At 43.7% G+C, this 16,996-nt stretch overlaps 1 protein-coding gene across 8 annotated transcripts in view; it reads right to left on the minus strand.

Moving 5' to 3' along the window:
* Positions 1 to 16,996, minus strand: part of JMJD1C (jumonji domain containing 1C) — a 121,114-nt gene that overhangs the window by 94,789 nt on the left and 9,329 nt on the right. For 4 of the 8 annotated variants that reach the window (XR_015749336.1, XM_087964037.1, XM_087964031.1 and 1 more), the window contains exon 1: positions 12,354 to 12,744. The exons of the other annotated variants lie outside the window; for them this stretch is intronic. Coding sequence is in view for 3 of the 4 variants with exons in the window: in XM_087964037.1 (XP_087820163.1) it covers positions 12,354 to 12,506 (153 nt within the window). In the remaining variant the exon portion in view is untranslated. Of the gene's footprint in view, positions 1 to 12,353; positions 12,745 to 16,996 lie in introns of those variants that run through there. 8 annotated transcript variants of the gene reach the window in all.

The raw sequence follows: 16,996 nt of genomic DNA on the forward strand, positions 1-16,996 counted from the left end.
AAGCTTGGCTTCCCAAGTCCTTCCAGCCTGACCCCGAAGGGGCCACCGGGAGAGGCAGCCCGAGGCAGTGATAGCACCCACCCGTCCGCGGACAGGCAGGCGAGGTGACAGCAGCACTGCTTCCCTGGCTGGTGGGTCCAGAGGAGAGAGCCCAAAGCCGCCTGTCCTTTCCACCCCTCACCCAACCCCTCCCCACGCATCTCCAAACACGCTGGCAGCTCCAAACGCTGCAGCGGCATGGGCATCAGGCAGAGGCACTCACTCGGCAGGGCTCAGCTTGGAGGACACGGTGCGGGCCATCGCCTTGCCTCCTGGTCCACAGATGAGTGGGCGCTATCACTGCCTCAGGCAGCCTCTCTTGGTGGCCCCTTTGGGGTCGGGCTGGAGGGATTTGGGAAGCCAAGCTCGGGTCAGCCTGGCTTTCGCTTGGCAGGCGGGCACGCACTCGCGGCTCACTTTCCCAGCTCTGCCCAGCCCGCCCGGCTCCGGCGCGGCCCTGGCGGGATGAAAGGAGGGCCCGGCGGGGAGGCACTCGCTGCCTTGGCCAGAGCTCCGCTGCCAGGCAGGAGGGCCTGCCTGTCAGCTGCGCTGGGCGCCCCAGGTGAAGCTCTTCATGCTCTGCCCGGCACCAGGCAGGGATGGCAGCTGGGCGCTTCTCCCGGGGTGGGCTGATCCTGCGCTGCGGCCCCAGGAGATTCGCCTCCCCACGTGGGGTTGGGCTGCCCTCTCGGGCAGGGGAGGCTTTGTCGTAACAGTAGTAGGCTGTCATTTTTAAAAGAATGGGCTTTGCCTTCGAACGATGCCCAGGAAGGTGGCGACAGGAGCGCCTGAAGCCGAGTGTCTCCACCGGGCTCCGGTTGCAGGGAGGAGCCCTGGCTGGCTGCACATGGCCGTGTGACTGCACTAAACGCCGCGGCGTTGCTCTAAACGCCGCGGCAGCAAGGGAGAAGGGAAAGCAATGGTGGCGGAAGGTCTCCCAATACGAAGTGCCTCACCAACGCCGAAGTCAACATCCAAGCTGTCACTGCCCACCCACCCAAGGATGCAAGGGGGGGGGAATTAAGTCACCACCGAAAAGACAGCCTAGCCATTTTTTCGGGGGTCAAAAAAAATAAAATAAGGCCCAGCCTTATTTTGTGAGAAACACGATAGAAATTAATATACTTCTTATTGTGCATAGTGTATATAGTGTATATAAGCTATAAGAGTAGATACCATGAACTTTTTAACTGAGTAAATGCTGAACTAATTACAATGCTGAAGTTTAATTCTGGTAATCACAGTAAAGATCAATTAATAATACAAGATTCACAGAAAGTATTAGCATAAAAAGTCATATCACGGTATGATCAACAAAATATTAGAAATATGGCTGGTATTTTATATTCTTTACTTTTACAATAGACAAGGAAACAATTAAAACAAGCTATCTAGCAAAGTATGATGAGAACTGCAGTTTTTCCATCCTTGGCAACTAAGCTCAGTAACAGGCACTTGAAAACTCTATAGCAATTCTTTTACTTGTATTGGTGGGCTTCAGGAGGAAGTGTTAACAAAATTCTACAAGTCTTAGCAGAATTATGCAAGTAAGAAGGGCTTAACATCAATCCTCTTAAGACCAAAATTATGAATTTCTCAGCAAACATTAATAACCACATTGTTGCCTCAAATATGAATAACAATTTAGAAATAATAAAACAGAACAATCAGTACATCTTAAAGAAGGAAAGTTCATCTCATGATTTTATCCCACTCATGACACAAACAATTTGCATAGAAGAGGATCTGCATTCAGCTCTTGGATCAGACTCAGTTCTTTTTTCTGGTTAATGAAGTACTGGGAGACTGATTCAGTGAGCCATCAAAAAAAAAAAAAAATCACATCTCTGTGATGCTTGTAATTATTTGCATATGATAATTCTAGACTGAAAAATACAATTTGGGTGGGAAAATAAAATAAATATGTTTGATTAAAGTAGCAAATCAGCAGCATTGCATTTTGAGACTGTCCACCACTATATCATTTCAAAAATTCATTTGTTACTCATAGGCTTAAACAACATGGGAACTACTTATCTAATATACTGGGGGGTGGGGGGGAGAGAGAGCGAGAGAGAGAAATAGAGAATATGGGAATGACAGGCTGTTACTTGTTGTTTATGTGATCAGTTTTCTTTTAAGGCCAAAACTGAACTTAGGAAGAAAAGATTAACTTCCATTGAACCTAGTATTAATGTCCAATTAGATATGCACAAGATTGTACTTTTTAGTTTTATTGACTGTATCATTACTGTATCACCAGGCTTGGCATGCTTTTGTTCGGATTACTGCCTTGCTTTTTTCCTCTAGCAAAGGTTACTCATAAAATAATCAGTATGTTCTATATAAAACACCAAAAAGACAGCAACAATTTGTAAAGAAAGGATATTAAGCTAAAGCATTACTGACGATATTTATCAGAATTTCAGCAATGGTTTTAAATACTGCATGAGCCCTTCTGATTTCTGAACAAATCAAAATTAATGGACAAATTCCCTAAAGAAATGCACACTAAGCAAATACAAGGTACCAGGAGCTGGGATGAAGGGCAAAAGGTGCATTCTGTAAAATTACCTAAACTTCTAGGTGAAAGGGGAAGATCAGTACTCGAGTGGCCCCCAACCTTTTTTGTGCCATGGCCCGGTACCGGCATCACAAAATGATCCGCGGCCCGGTACCGGCATCAGCACGCATGACAAGGCATTTCCTCCCCCCCCACCTCCCCTCCAGGTCTTCCCCAGCGACTTCCCCTCCCTGCACGGAAGCCTCAGCTGGTGCTTTCGGGCTCTTCCTCGCCTCCCCTGCATGAGATCCTCCGAGCTGCGGGCTAAAGGCGGCAGGGCTCCTCCGGGCTGACCGCGCAGGCACCTGGCAGCTGGGGGGAGGGGAGGGAGAAGAGACCCAGGGCGTGACATGGGTCCACTTTCCTCCCCATGGAGAACTTTTTGCGTCCGGTGCGGGTAGTTCAGCGAGAGGCAGCGGCTCTATAACCCCAAAGGCAGCGCGCACGCCCACACACAGAACACCCAAACACCCACTCACTATCCCCACAGCGTGAGAATAACAGGAATAATAGTCTTCTCCCCCCCAACTCCGCCCGCCACTAGCCTTGCGGTTGCGACTTGTGTCCCCGCTTCGGTTTTTCCTGCAACTGACTCCCGCCTCACACTTTTGAAAGAGCGAGAGTGGCCCGAGGAGTCGTTGAAGCGTGCCCCGTTGGGGGGGTGGGGGGAGAGAGAAAGGCGTATTATTACATGAGCCTTTTAAACTTGTGAGAATGGGCTTCCCGGGCAAAAACCGTTTATTTACATCTGGGCGGCCAGGAATCGTTTGCAAAACCGCTTCGCCTTCGCCAGTCCTCTTTGCAAAGCGCTGCCGCGGCTCTTCCTTTTTGCCTTTCCCTTCCCGAGGCAAAGCGGGACTGGAGCCGCGCCGGGCAGTAGCAACTCCTGACTCAGGGAGCCTCCGAGGGGAGGGGAAGGAGGAGAAGAAAGGGGGGGAAAGGGTGGGGCGGGGCTGATTCCCCCCAAAAATCGGAATTCCGAAGAATATCATGTCTGTCAAAACAAGATGGCGGCGCCCAGCAAACTGGCGGCCTGGTAGAAAATGATCCACGGATCGGTACCGGTCCGCGGCCCGGTGGTTGGGGACCCCTGCAGTACTTATAGAAAATCCAACAGGAGGTTACCTCATAGTAGTCAATATTTCATCAAACAGCAGGCTGCACCAACCTGTAACAGAATGCTGACCTGCTAGAACAGGGGTGTCAAACTAGATTTTTTTCGAGGGCCAGATCAGCATTGTAATTTTCTGCGGGCTGGCAGGGGGGTGGGACAGCGGGACAGATGCCTCCTGCAGTAACCTGCTGGCCAAAATGAGGCATGTGGGGGGGTGTCTGTGTGTGCCCCCCCATCTTGTTTTCGCCCTCCATGACCTCTTGCAGCACCCTGCCAGCCAAAAACAGGCCACATGGCCTGTTTTGGCCCCATTTTCCAGCCATTTTTCACCTATTTTGGCCCTGTTTTTAGTGTGTTTTGGGCCCATTTTGTGGCCATTTTCGATCCGTTGGAGGAAGCGTCCCCCTCCATCCTGCCACACAGGTCTCCACAGGTCCACTCACACTTTTGCAAAGATCTAGTGAGCTGTCTCCTCTCCGCTGTGGTTTCTTTACCTACTCCTGGCGCTCCAAAAACGGAGCAGTGAGAACAGAGAGAGAGTGGATGAGCTTGGCTTTGCTGACCCACCAAGGCTGCCTGGTGCTTCTGGAGAGGTGGGAAGCCTTGGTGAGTTTCCCCTAAAGCCTTCTAGTCTCGGTGCACAAAGTGTTTGCAAACCAATGGGATGCTTTGAGGCAGCGTGATTTCGCTGCCTCCAAGCATCCCATCAGCTTGCAAACACTTTGCGCACCGAGACTGGAACCTTCTGGGAGCCTGGAAGCTTCTGCGTGACTCGCACAACTTCAGACACCCATTCTCTGCAAAAACAGCAGCTGTAACTTCAGTCACTAAGTGAACTGTCATAACTCGAAGATTACCTGTAGCTAGTTACTTCCATACTGATTCCAATGAAAGGGCACAGATGTAGTCATGAACCCTAGAAATTGATTCAAGGGAATATTTAACGTAAGTAAGCAAAATAACTATTTTCCCTAGTAAATCATATGACCCAGGATAACTGTATGCACAGTCATTTCCAGAACAGGTGCTGTTTTTCCTCTCTTCTTAAGCTGCAAGACACATCTATAAAATAAGACAAGAAGAAGAAATGGAAATGGTAGCTTAAGAACTGTATTAGACTACCTTTCTATTCAACATGAACATGCTGGGCCTGCTGCAATAATGTATATTAAGACTTTGCAAGAAAGAAAACTCTTTGGAAAAGTAAGAATATTTGTGGACTTCCTCTAGGAAGTATGAAGACATGGGAAGTGGGAGTACAAATCCTAAAGAAACAACAGAAGAACACAAATTAATTGATTTAATTAAAAAAAAAATCAATCGAGTATTACTCAGAAAAAATTCCTCAGAGCCTACTAGAATGATAAAGGGCAAAAATAATTGATAATTTATTACCACTAAACAAGTTATAATGGTATGGTTGGAAAAAAGGTGTGGTATCATTTAGATTATCTGATCTCCATTCAGAGAACTCCTCAGCTGCTCAAAGGAATGCATCAGAGATCCTGGCTACATATCTGCACAAAACTTCCACGCTCCACTAAAGACTACAATCTAGGGCAGACATGTTTTAAGCATCAGCCACAATTCTCATCCTCCCCCCTTTTACTTTTTAAACAATTTTGCCTGATAAAAGGTCTTAAAATTTCAATGATATTATTTTCTAAACCCTGACATTGCATTTGCTTTTTAAGTGACTTGGAAAGTAGCAAATGTACTTACTTGTTCTACGGATCTTACATCACAAGAAAGTTTTTCTACTAATTTAAATAGTAAAACAGCCATTTTCTCTAGTTTTTCCAGTCTATCTTTCCATTAATGACTATTCTAGGTCATCTTTGTTTTCAATTGTCCATGACATTAAATTCCAGACAATAGTCAGATTCTACTGATCATGCAACAATATGCTAATAAACCAGCTACGGTTAATAGGTTTTATAATTTGTTTTATGTAAGAGACACACAGATGGTATTCCCATCATGGTACAATACCCTCCAAGCATTGAAGTAAAAGGCATGGGGGAAGTACCATAAGTTTAAAACATTCTGCTGCCAGGCTGGTAAATTTATTGTTCTTATACTCTTTGTTATGAGATAGGTCAACTTCATAAGTTAAAATATAATCATTTGTCCTTGTATGTTGGGTGTATATTGTGTTTTTTTCTTCAGACAGGTTTTCAAATGGAAAGTGTGCACATTACAGATAATGTTGCTATGTTTTTGAACATTTAGCTTTGCTGCTGACCTTTGCAGAGCGAGGAAAGCCATGCTTTCTATGGACAGCATTAAAGTGAATCTGGTGCAGATGTTTCTTTGCTGTGCTCACTTCTGGGTTGTCCATTCAGACAAGCCAGGCTGCAGGAAAAAAAGCTGATTTAATTATTTCTTCCATTCTTTACAGTAGAAAATTTTAAAAACTTCAGGACAATTTTTTTTATAGATTGGAAAACAGAATTCATCATGGTTTACCAATATACCTACTTTTATTTCTTATTGTAGAATATTTGAAATGTTCTTAGTCTTGGTTCTACTGGAGCACACACACACTCAAAATATTCTAACAATGTTTCAAATGGGATTGTTTTATTCTTATTTTTCTTACTTTTATTCTTAAACTTCTGTATTTTATTTATAAACTTGTGTACGACAACAAAGGATTATTTTTGAGACATATTACAACATATAAAATTGAACACTTCTCTGTTTAACTCCATATGCACATGAAGAAGATACAACTGGAAGCCACAATATTTGTGAATTATCTGTACATAGCAAAAGGTACAGTATCTTCACATATGGTATTTGGACAAAACCTATTTCTTACTTGTCTAGGTTAAATTTCAAAGTGCAAGCAGCACTGGAAACTGGCTCAAATATGCTTATAAACAATGGAGAAATTACATAGTGGTATCTTTTGCCAAATGAAAATTAAAAGGCAATTCTTACTTACAGAGGGGTTTTATGATAATATGATCATTCATTTTAAATTATAGTGGTGCTTAAAAGTTTTGAACCTTTTTGAATTTTCAGTATTTCTGCACAAATATGACCTAAAACCTAATCTGTTCTTCACATATGTCCGAAACTAGATAAAGGGAACCCAATTAAGCAAGTGAGTCAAAAACATTATACTTGTTCATTTACTGAGAAAATGATCCAAAGCCACATATTTGTGTATGGAAAAAGTATGTGAACATTTGCTTTCAGTAACTATGGTATATGCTTCCCTTGAACAGCAATAACTATAACTAAAAGTTTCCGATAACTGTTGGCCAATCCTGCATATTGGTTCCAAGGAATTTTAGACCATTTCTCCTTGCAGAACAGCTTCAATCCAGGGTTGGAGTTGGGTTTTATTGTACGAATTGCCTGCTTCAGGTCCTTCCAGAACATTTCTATAGGATTAAGGTCAGGACTTTGGCCACTGTAGAATATTTTCTTTTTTGATCATATGACTTATGTCTTTTGGGTCACTGCCTTGTTGCATGGTCCACTTTCACTTGGACTTTACTTCAGGGACATCCGATACCCTGACATTTTCCTGTAGAGTTTGCTGATACTATTCAGAATTCATAATTTCATCAGTTATAGTAAGCCATCCTATCTAAAGGCAGTAAAGCAGACCCAAATCATGATACTGCCGCTATCATGTTTCAGACATGAGATAAAATTCTAATGCTGGAATGCAATGTTTGCCTTTCATGAAAAACAAAGCTTTTTTATTCAAGCCAACGAGTTCTATTTTGGTCTCACCCATTCAGAGACTTCTTCCAATAGCTTTTTAGCTTATCCACATATGTTTCACAAATTGTACATAGGCAACAGTGTTCTTTTTGGAGATTAATAGTTTTTTTCCTTGTGACCCTGACAACAACATACTATTATTGTTCAACGTTCTCTTACTCATGAATACTGATATTCACCAATGCAAGAGAGACCTGTGGTTCCCTGGAGTCCTTTGAAACCTCCTGGAATACTATATCTCTTGCTTTTGGTATGATATTGGTTAGCTGACCATTCCTGGGAAGATAGTTTTTTTAAGTGCCTCCTTTTATACATAATCTACCGAATAGTGGACTGCTGGAGTCCAAACTCTTGGAAATAGTTTTGTAAACTTTTCTAACCTAGTGAGGATCAACTGTATTTCAGAGGTCTTCAGAAATCTCCTTTGCTTGATCCATGATATACTTCCACCTATCTTGTAGGACATCCCCATATTCCCACTTGATTGACACCCTATTGATTGAAACACCTGGCTATAATTTCTCCTTCCAATGAACTGCTAAATTTAGAGATTCACATGCTTTTGCCACACACAAATATGTACTTTGGCTTTGTTTACGTTTTACTGTAACCAGTAGTTTTTGAAGATTTGCTCAGTATGAGTTGTCCTAATGTAGGGATTTGTTTCATGAGGATTTTATAGGGCCAGGAAGACAACCTTTGCTTTCGGCCTTGTAATTACACACAGTATATATCCTAGAATAGAAGAATTGAGGCCTTTGAACTATGGTGCTGGAGAAGACTCCTGCGAGTCTCTTGGACTGCAAGGGGATCAAACCGGTCAGTCCTAGAGGAGATCAACCGTGACTGCTCTTTAGAAGGCTAGATCCTGAAGATGAAACTCAAATAATTTGGCCACCTAATGAGAAGGAAGGACTCACTTGAGAAGAGTCTAATACTGGGAACAGTTGAGGACAAAAGAAGAAAGACGGCAAAGAATGAGGTGGCTGGATGGAGTCACAGAAGCAGTCAGCATGAGCTTAAATGGACTCCAGGGAATGGCAGAGGATAGGAAGGCCTGGAGGAACATTGTCCATGGGGTCGTGATGAGTCAGACACGACTTCGCAACTAACAACAATGTATATCCTAATCCATGAGACAGATCCGTGATGGCGAGCCTATGGCATGCGTGCCACAGATGGCACGCAGAGCCATTTGTGCAGGCACACGAGCCCCAGCCAAACTTACCTGCACTGTGCATGCACGCATCTTCCAGCTGATTTCTGGCCAGTTTTGAGGCCATTTTCGCCCTTCCACAGGTTTGAGGAAAGCCTCTGCAGCCTCGGGAGGCTGAAAATACCAGAACGGGCCTGTTTTTCGGCCTCCCGAGGCTGCAGAGGCTTCCCTCAAGCCTCCAGGAGAGCAAAAACAGCCTCCCCGGGCTCCACAGGCTGAAAACAGGCACTTTCAGTATTTCCAGAAAGCCCATTTTTCAGCCTCCCAAGGCTGCAGAGGCTTTCCTCAAGCCTCTAGGAGGGCAAAAACAGACTCAAGCAGGCCAAAAATCAGCTGGAAGACGCATGCATGCACAGTGCAGGTAAGGGGGTGGGGTGGGGGTGTTGTGCATGCATGCGCAGGGGAGGTGGGGTGTATTGCATTGTGGGTGCCGGCACACGCGCTTTCGGCACACCACAACAAAAAGGTTCGCCAGCACTGAGACAGACAATGTAAGTTCTCCTGTCTGGATACTACTACACTTGTTCCATTGCCCCATTTTCCAAACTCCAGGAGTGAAAAGAAGAGGATAAAGATCAAAATTAGTCAGACAATTCTCTGAATTATTAGCACAGATGTAATATTCATTCTTGAGGTTTATACAGTTGCCTAAATTTAGTGGTTATACAGGCACACTATCCTTATATCACATTTCTATGAGTATAATGAAAGCTGAAGATGATTAAGAATTCCAAATTCTGGATCATGGAAAAGTATGTGCAATACAAAGAGAACATGCTTATTTTCCAGAAAGTAAATGCCAGCAGTAGAATGATCACTGCCAGCTGGTTTGGCTATCCGCCATATTACAGCACATTAGCATCCCACTGACAGCTACCAGACAACACAGGAAATGAAAATATATTTTAAAAATGAAAAGGAAATAGTAATATATACATCTTTCCCTGAATTTACAATATTCCACAGTATGTTTCTAATGGCCTCATGAATAGAACACAAAAAGTCCTACAAAGCAAACAAAAAGAATGATCCAGAAAAAAATTAAGGAAGTCAGGCACAGCTGGTTTTAATGCTTTTGATTTTTTGATACTGTAGCTTACATCCAACAGAGTGAAACTGACAAAAGCAGGCCATACTTTCATTGCTATAAAAATGGTATTTAAGTAAATGAAGCTACTTTCCCATTTTACTATTAATGCACCTAAAAAAGTTTTCTTGACAGATTTTGGAACTATTCATAGAAACAGCCTAAGAATGGAACTTGGAAAGATTAGTAAAGATGCTCCACCCTTGACAGCATTCAACTATTATAGCAGGCAGCAAAAGAAGCACCTCCCCCCACCCCACTTTTTACATTCCAGCAATAGGGACAGAGCTTTTTCACTAGTCTACACCAGTAATTATTAATCTGTACTCCAAAGTCTTTTTAATGCATTTTTCTTAAAAGTTAACTTTCAAAAAACCCACGATCTGGCAATCATATGTAAGGTTCTAGACACAATAAATTTACAGTGCATTTTCCAAGAAATATAGACATTTAATTGCTATAAAGCCATTTTGTCTCAAGGGAAATTTCATCAGTTATGAGAAAAGCACATTCTTCAACTTCCATGTTTAACTACCAAGTATACTATTACTATAAAAACATTGTTCCTTCATTAGGACACAACTACAGTAGTCTAAACTACTGTGTAAGTATATGCATACATTGTGAGTTCGCAATCAACAGAAGGTAGAGTACACACTCATATCTTCTTCACTACTCAACCAGGAGTGCTTTGTATTTTATAATTTTTACATACTTCTTGGAAGATGAGCACTTCTGTCTCGGGATTATAAATGGGATAATGCTCAAATTACAAGATTTACAATCCTACACCCACTTAACAAAAAGAACTTCTCCCAGTGGTCCTTATTGTTGAGTAGAAATACCTACTATAAATTCAATGTTAAGTACATAAATAAAGCCATCCCTTGTTCATTCCTATAACTATAGCTATATAAGCATTACATTCATATAATTATTCTTTAACTATTTTCTCAATCATTCTGAAGGCCAGAATTCCCAGGATAGACACTTTCATCAATCAATCAAATTTAAGTATCACCCTCTATTTCACAGGGACTTGAAGTTATATTACTGATGAAGCAATTAGCTTCAATAAATGTCCATTTGCATATATTATTGGGAAGCATGCTTTTTGAAATTTTATGGTTAAGACCTACTTCCCTGACCAAAGATTTCATTCCAATATTTCTGTATTTAACCCTAGATTACAGCCAAACACTATTCAAAAATATTAATATTCAACTACCCCTAACTCAGATTACTCTCTATGGATTACCTAAATTTACACTAAAATGTAAATGGTTCCAAATCTAAGAACAGTGTTAAAAATTCTTATTGTAATAATACAAAGGCACATGTACCCTTTATTATTTAAAAACAGTATCATACTTCCAGCTATGAATCAAATATCCAAATCTATTAAGTTCATTTTATTTAGATATGCTGACTAATATAAAAAATAAGCAAAAAACATGAAATTGGCTTTTATATTAATAATCATCTGTATACAAAATATGCAAATTGTACAACTGTGGTACTAAGTGCTAGAAGTAACAAAATTCTTAAGGCTACTAAAAATGAAGGTGAAAACGTGGATATATTCAAATTTCATATGTATATTACACACACACACAGAAAGAGAGAGAAGGGGAATTATTGCTTTTCCGCTCTTCCCCCCCACAAATATATTCTGTTTTTTCCTCTCTCTCCATGCACATTCCTACACCCATTAGGAAAACACTAGCGACAGGACACAGTACTTAGAAAAAGCAATGACTTCTTCAATTGAGAATCACATTCACAACCCCCACAATTTTAAAGTGCTTGTGTCTGTGTTTTAAAAGAAGTATTAACAATGCACTCGGATTATCAGTTGACATTGGCTGCTTTACAAGGATTAAATGAATAGGAGTCAAATAAGAAAATGAATCAAAACACTTCTCTGCCACATATGATCTGCACGTACAACATTCAGAAAACATTCATACAACATTCAGAAAGACAAGCGGCAGCAACGTGTCTCTCGAAACCCCCCCCCAAAATATATATTCCGTACCCACTTTTAATTTTTATGCTCCTTGATCCACCTCGACCCCGATCGCACACATGCAGAGAGAGCTACACGATCAAAAAATGTATAAAACAGGGCAATACTGCAAGCCGTTCTCTTCCACGCAGATTAAATCAGATTAGGGAGAGAAGCGAAAAAGAGATTTTCTACCTACCGTAACCCCCTTCTCCCTGTCCGGGGCCTCGAAAAGGGGAAATTAGAGCGGATGTGTCATGTTTAAGCTCCCTTGTCGCCCTTTTATCCGCCCTCCTCCCTCCAGGAGCAAAGGGGGGAGTGTCTTGTTACTACCTCCACTTCGCTCTTGCCTCCCGAATGCACGCGCGCCCCGGGCAGGCCCCGTAGGTTGGCAGGGGGTGTTTGTTTCTCCCCTTTCTTCTTCGGCCCTCGGAGGCTCCCAAGGAAGGGAACGGCCCGACTCGTTCTCGGGGCGAGAGGGGGACCCGGGCCGCTGTCTGGCCCGCAAGAGGGACGCGCAGCCCCGCTCCTCGCGGGGAGAGACCCCCTTCGGGACGGAGGGCACCCCTCCCCATGGCTTACCGACAACTCGGGGCTGTGCGAGTCCCGGTGGGAGACGGTGCGGATGACGCCGGCTCTCCAACGCCCGTTCTCCGGCGGCTCATCTCCCCCGGCGCCGACGCACAAGAACCGCTTCCCCACCAGCTCCGGCCGCGACTCCACTATGACCGCCATGACGGCCACCGCCGCTAAGGCCGCCCCCCGCCTAGCCAACCGCCCAGGCGCGTCGCTCCTACGGGTCGCCCATGTCTGGAGCAACCCGCGGCAGGAAGCCCAAAGCGGGAGGCGGGAAGGGCGACCGTGGCTGCGCGCGCGCCCGAGCGCGCCGCCGACCCGCGTCTCCCTGGCTCCGAGCCGCGCGTCCCAGGCAGCCGCTCAGCCTCCTCCGCCGCCGCCGCGACCAGGCTGACACAAACACACGGAAGGGAGGGGACAGCGGAGGGGGCGGGGGAGCCGCGCTCTGAGAGCCGCGGTGCGGCCCCGACCACTCCGCCCACATAAACCCACTGCCATGGAGACCGGCACAACGCGCCGACGTCTCCCTCCGCCAGACACAAACGCGCTGAGGGGACGGGGTTGGGGAGAGCGCGGGGGCGCCCCCGGCTCTCTCCTGGCCCCCGCGGGGTGAGGGGTGGAAGCGGGCTCTACAGCTATACGGCGCTCCAGCTACTCTCCTCAGCGGCGGCTTCTCCCGTCCTTCCTGTTGAGGGGAGGGAGAGTGAGGGGGGAAAAGGTCCCTGTCTTAGAGAAGCTGCCCTTTCCAAAAATAAGGGGCTCTTCATTCCTGGGAGGAGGAGGAGGAGGGACGGCTCTGCCCTGGCTGTCTGAACAAGACCAGCGGGAATGCAGCGCTTCCACCGGCCTCCCCCCTTCCCATTCCTCGCGCGCCTTGAGCCCCTCCGGCGCCACTGGAAGCGAGCAGCTGGAAGACGGGACGGGCGGGGGGATTGTTGCAGAAAAGGCCTCGAGCAACTATCTGCAATTCTTAGCCCGGAGTTGGGGGGAGAGGGGGAGACCCGTGGCCCACAGCTGTGGTTGCCTCGTGTCGACAATAGAGCAGCAGCAAGGCTCAATGGGGAGAGGGGTGCAGGGGGCATTTTATTGGGCTGATGAGCTCTTTTCCCGGTTCTGCGCCTCTTGCCTTAAGATCTCTCAGCATAACTAACACACACACACATATAAAACATTACAAGCTGTTCCTTCTGCTGATAACTAATAAGTGGGGCTTGTTATTATTACAGGGTCGATCTGGATTGCTTTATTTTTCTTCCCTTGCTTTCCTCTCATCTCTGCAGGATGACTCACAGTGGCTGAGATCACTCTCTCTCCCCCTCTTTCTCTTGCTGAATGAAACACCCACCCAGGGAAAATTCTACCTATCCAGAGTAATGTTTTCACACTGAAATGAGCCTTGCCATGGTTACTGCACCCTGGTGATGCTGCTGTGGCTGCTGCAGTTGGAAAGACCGCATCAGCCTGGGGAAAGCAAACAAAGTAATCAAGCTGGTTAACATGGTTGCTCTGGAAAGAACGGAGGCAAAATACTTCAACCTGTCCTGACAGGTTGTGTTTTTGGTTCCAGATGATCTGGAGACCCAAGTCTTCCTTGGCTGAACTTCGCCAATGACTTTTGAGCATATTACCACAATAAAAATAAGATATGATCTCTCTTATACTGAACACCTTTATAAATCCAGTTCAGTCAAAAAAAATGAAGCATACTGCTGTTCCTAAGCAGACTCTGGGAGACTAATGTACAGAATGCTAGACTGAGCAGTTCCATGCAATCAAACGTGCAATGTTTTCTCCTTTGTGTGTCAGCACAACATTCTAGAAAACTACAATTCAGCACCAATATTGTACAAAAGGCGAGTATAAAAGCTGGAGCTGGAGTTGCCAAATGTCACCCAGAGATCCCTTTTGCAGCTAGGGATTAAAGAGGAAGCATAGTAGGTTCAGCTCTCTCCAGTTTGCTTTCCTATAATGAATAGGAGTCTAGGTATGCTGCACAACAGGTAAGAGAATAGGTCAGTCAAAAGGCAGGAGACAAAACAGGAAAACAAAGCCATAACTGCTAATCACTGGAATAGAAAATAGACTCTGAGTAATTTGGCTAAAGCTGTGAACCCATGTGTTCACTTCTCAACCACATATTAGGGGAGTGTATGAAACACATTGTGGCTTGGATGTTCATCTAAACTTCTATCTGGCATGTGATCTGACTGATTTGAAACCCAGAACATTTTGGATCATCCAGGTTTTGTTGACGACAAAATCTCTAGGAGTTAAACAAGGTGAATAGGGCAAGCCTTCTTTGCCCCTCCCTGCATCACCTGTATGCCAGTCCACCCTGTGCCATCCTTGTATTTTCCTTAATTGCTCTGCTTGAATTCATGAGCAGCAAATCTGACCAGAACACCTGTTCCTTTCAGATCTTCAGTACCTTCCTTCTCCTTCACTGCTGCACTAGAATTCAAATGTAGCACATCTTTCTACCTAGATTTTCTATCAGTTTTTTTTATAATCTCTTTATGTCTGCCACTCTGAGCACACTCCCAGGTATATGCCTAGACCAAACATGTATGCACCAGCAAGCACGATTATGTTTACCTCAAAAAGGCAAACAACATTTTGCACATCACTAGTGCACAGGAACTCAGAGAGATCTTTTGACTTTTTCTTACAGGAAAAAAAAATCAAAAAGTTTCAGTTATCCAAAGGAATCTCTCAAGATTTCAAGCAGGAATGCAATAAGCAGACAACTGAATCCCAGACAACAATCATGCTAGCAAATAAAATAAGCTACATTTTGCAAGGTCAGAATAGGTCAATTTCAGTATTAAGATGAATGTGAAAGTTCCATAATGCCGATGCAGTCATAAGAAACACGGATAGTACATTAAGAATAACATCCCTTCCCACCCAAAATGCAGAAAGAATATTAAAATGATAACCAAAAAGTCAAATTGCACTTCAACCATGGACTTCATTAGGTGGTCTTGGGCAAATCAATAAATGTTTCTAGCATAGCACAGTATGGGAAAAAGATTATAATGACTTGCTTTAGATTATTATAAAGCTGAAAGAGCTCTTGCAGTTTGGAAATTGTGTTTGTAAAATATCCCTAGATTCTATTTCTATTTGGGAGGGAAAACTATTAATCTGAATAACAAAAAATACCAACACTAATGTCTTATTAAAATGATATACTGATACTGTATGTCTATTAACTGCTTTTAAAAGTATGACGTTGCATACTATAAAACATAAGATTAATAAAAATTATTCAAGCCTCCTGCAAGCTTACATTCTAAATTTATGTGTGTAATTTAAGTATGCTATTAGAGGCTGCCTTTCCCTCAGTCATAACCTGTTGCATGTGGTTAATGTACATTTCATTGTCAGAGACTAATAGGCAATTCTATGCTTCTGTACATGTAAGCAAGTCCCACAGATTGAAATATACTCAAGGAACCTGGCATAGGAGTGAAACCTAAGTATCTGCAGAGTACCAAACTGTTCCTTGAGAAAAGAATTGACCCAATTACATTGAGGTTATCTAATATTAAATGATCTCCAATCTAATCATGTTCAACTCTATCTCACTCATAGGCTCTACCTCTCACCTTCCATGGATTTAGTTGTTATGACCAGGACCTTAAGGAAGCACAGCTAAGGCACTCTAGACCAGGGGTGTCAAACTCACGTCGTCACAGCGTCATCACAAGATGTATCGGGACTTTTTCCCCCTTCTCTAAACCGGGCGGGAGTAGGGGTGCATGTGACCATCCAGCCCACGGGCCGCGAGTTTGACACCCCTGCTCTAGACCAATATTTTCTATACTGTACAATAAGCTTATGGGATAAAGTCATTGGCCCAAATGTCTTGAGCCTGACATTTCCTAGCCTAGCACCTTAACCACTACACTATCTTGGCTATAGAATTGGTACAAAATATCAGGAAGTACATACTGATTGATCTTGTAGATGATAGAAGAGAATGAAACTACATATCTCTGAAAAAGCAGCATAGTCCATTATAAACATTATCTTAAGTTCCAGTCTCCGGAGCACCACTTCACAAAATAGGAATACTCATGGAGAAGCCTACTTTCAATGTGGTATTTCCTCCTCCGGTTTTTCCCAGGGTAGTAGGCAGAGGATCTTGCTGAAAGCCATGTTTCCACAGCTGAGGATAGAATCAATCAATCTAGGTTTTCCTGTTCTAGTCCAACACCTGAACCCAGTTTGTCAGACTTGGCAATTTTAAGATGTGTGGACTTCAGCTCCCAAAATACTGTGAATCACCCTTCTGAAAGTTGAGGTACACACATTTTAAAATTTCTGAAGTTGAGAAACACTGATTCAACCACTACTTCACACTTTTCTTGTGACTCACAATCATCCCTTTCTGAACCTTTGCCCAATTTGCTGTCAGCCAGCAGGACTGCCACATATCTAAAAGTTACCAAGAACAAGAATAAATTAGGAGTCGTGAAAATCTATGTGGCAGCTTGCTTAGCTTGAAAAAAGATCCTTCATCTCAGAATATTTGTTATGTTTGTGAGATGACTTTTTATTAGCCAATAATCAAGGTTTAAGAATAGCTTATTTTCTTTATGCCAAATGGTTTTGTAATTCATCAACTACACTGGATTATAGTA

This window comes from Notechis scutatus, chromosome 4 (assembly GCF_049901735.1).
Source record: "Notechis scutatus isolate UNSWTSFEM ecotype Mainland chromosome 4, rNotScu1.2, whole genome shotgun sequence".
NCBI classification, from domain to species: domain Eukaryota; kingdom Metazoa; phylum Chordata; class Lepidosauria; order Squamata; family Elapidae; genus Notechis; species Notechis scutatus.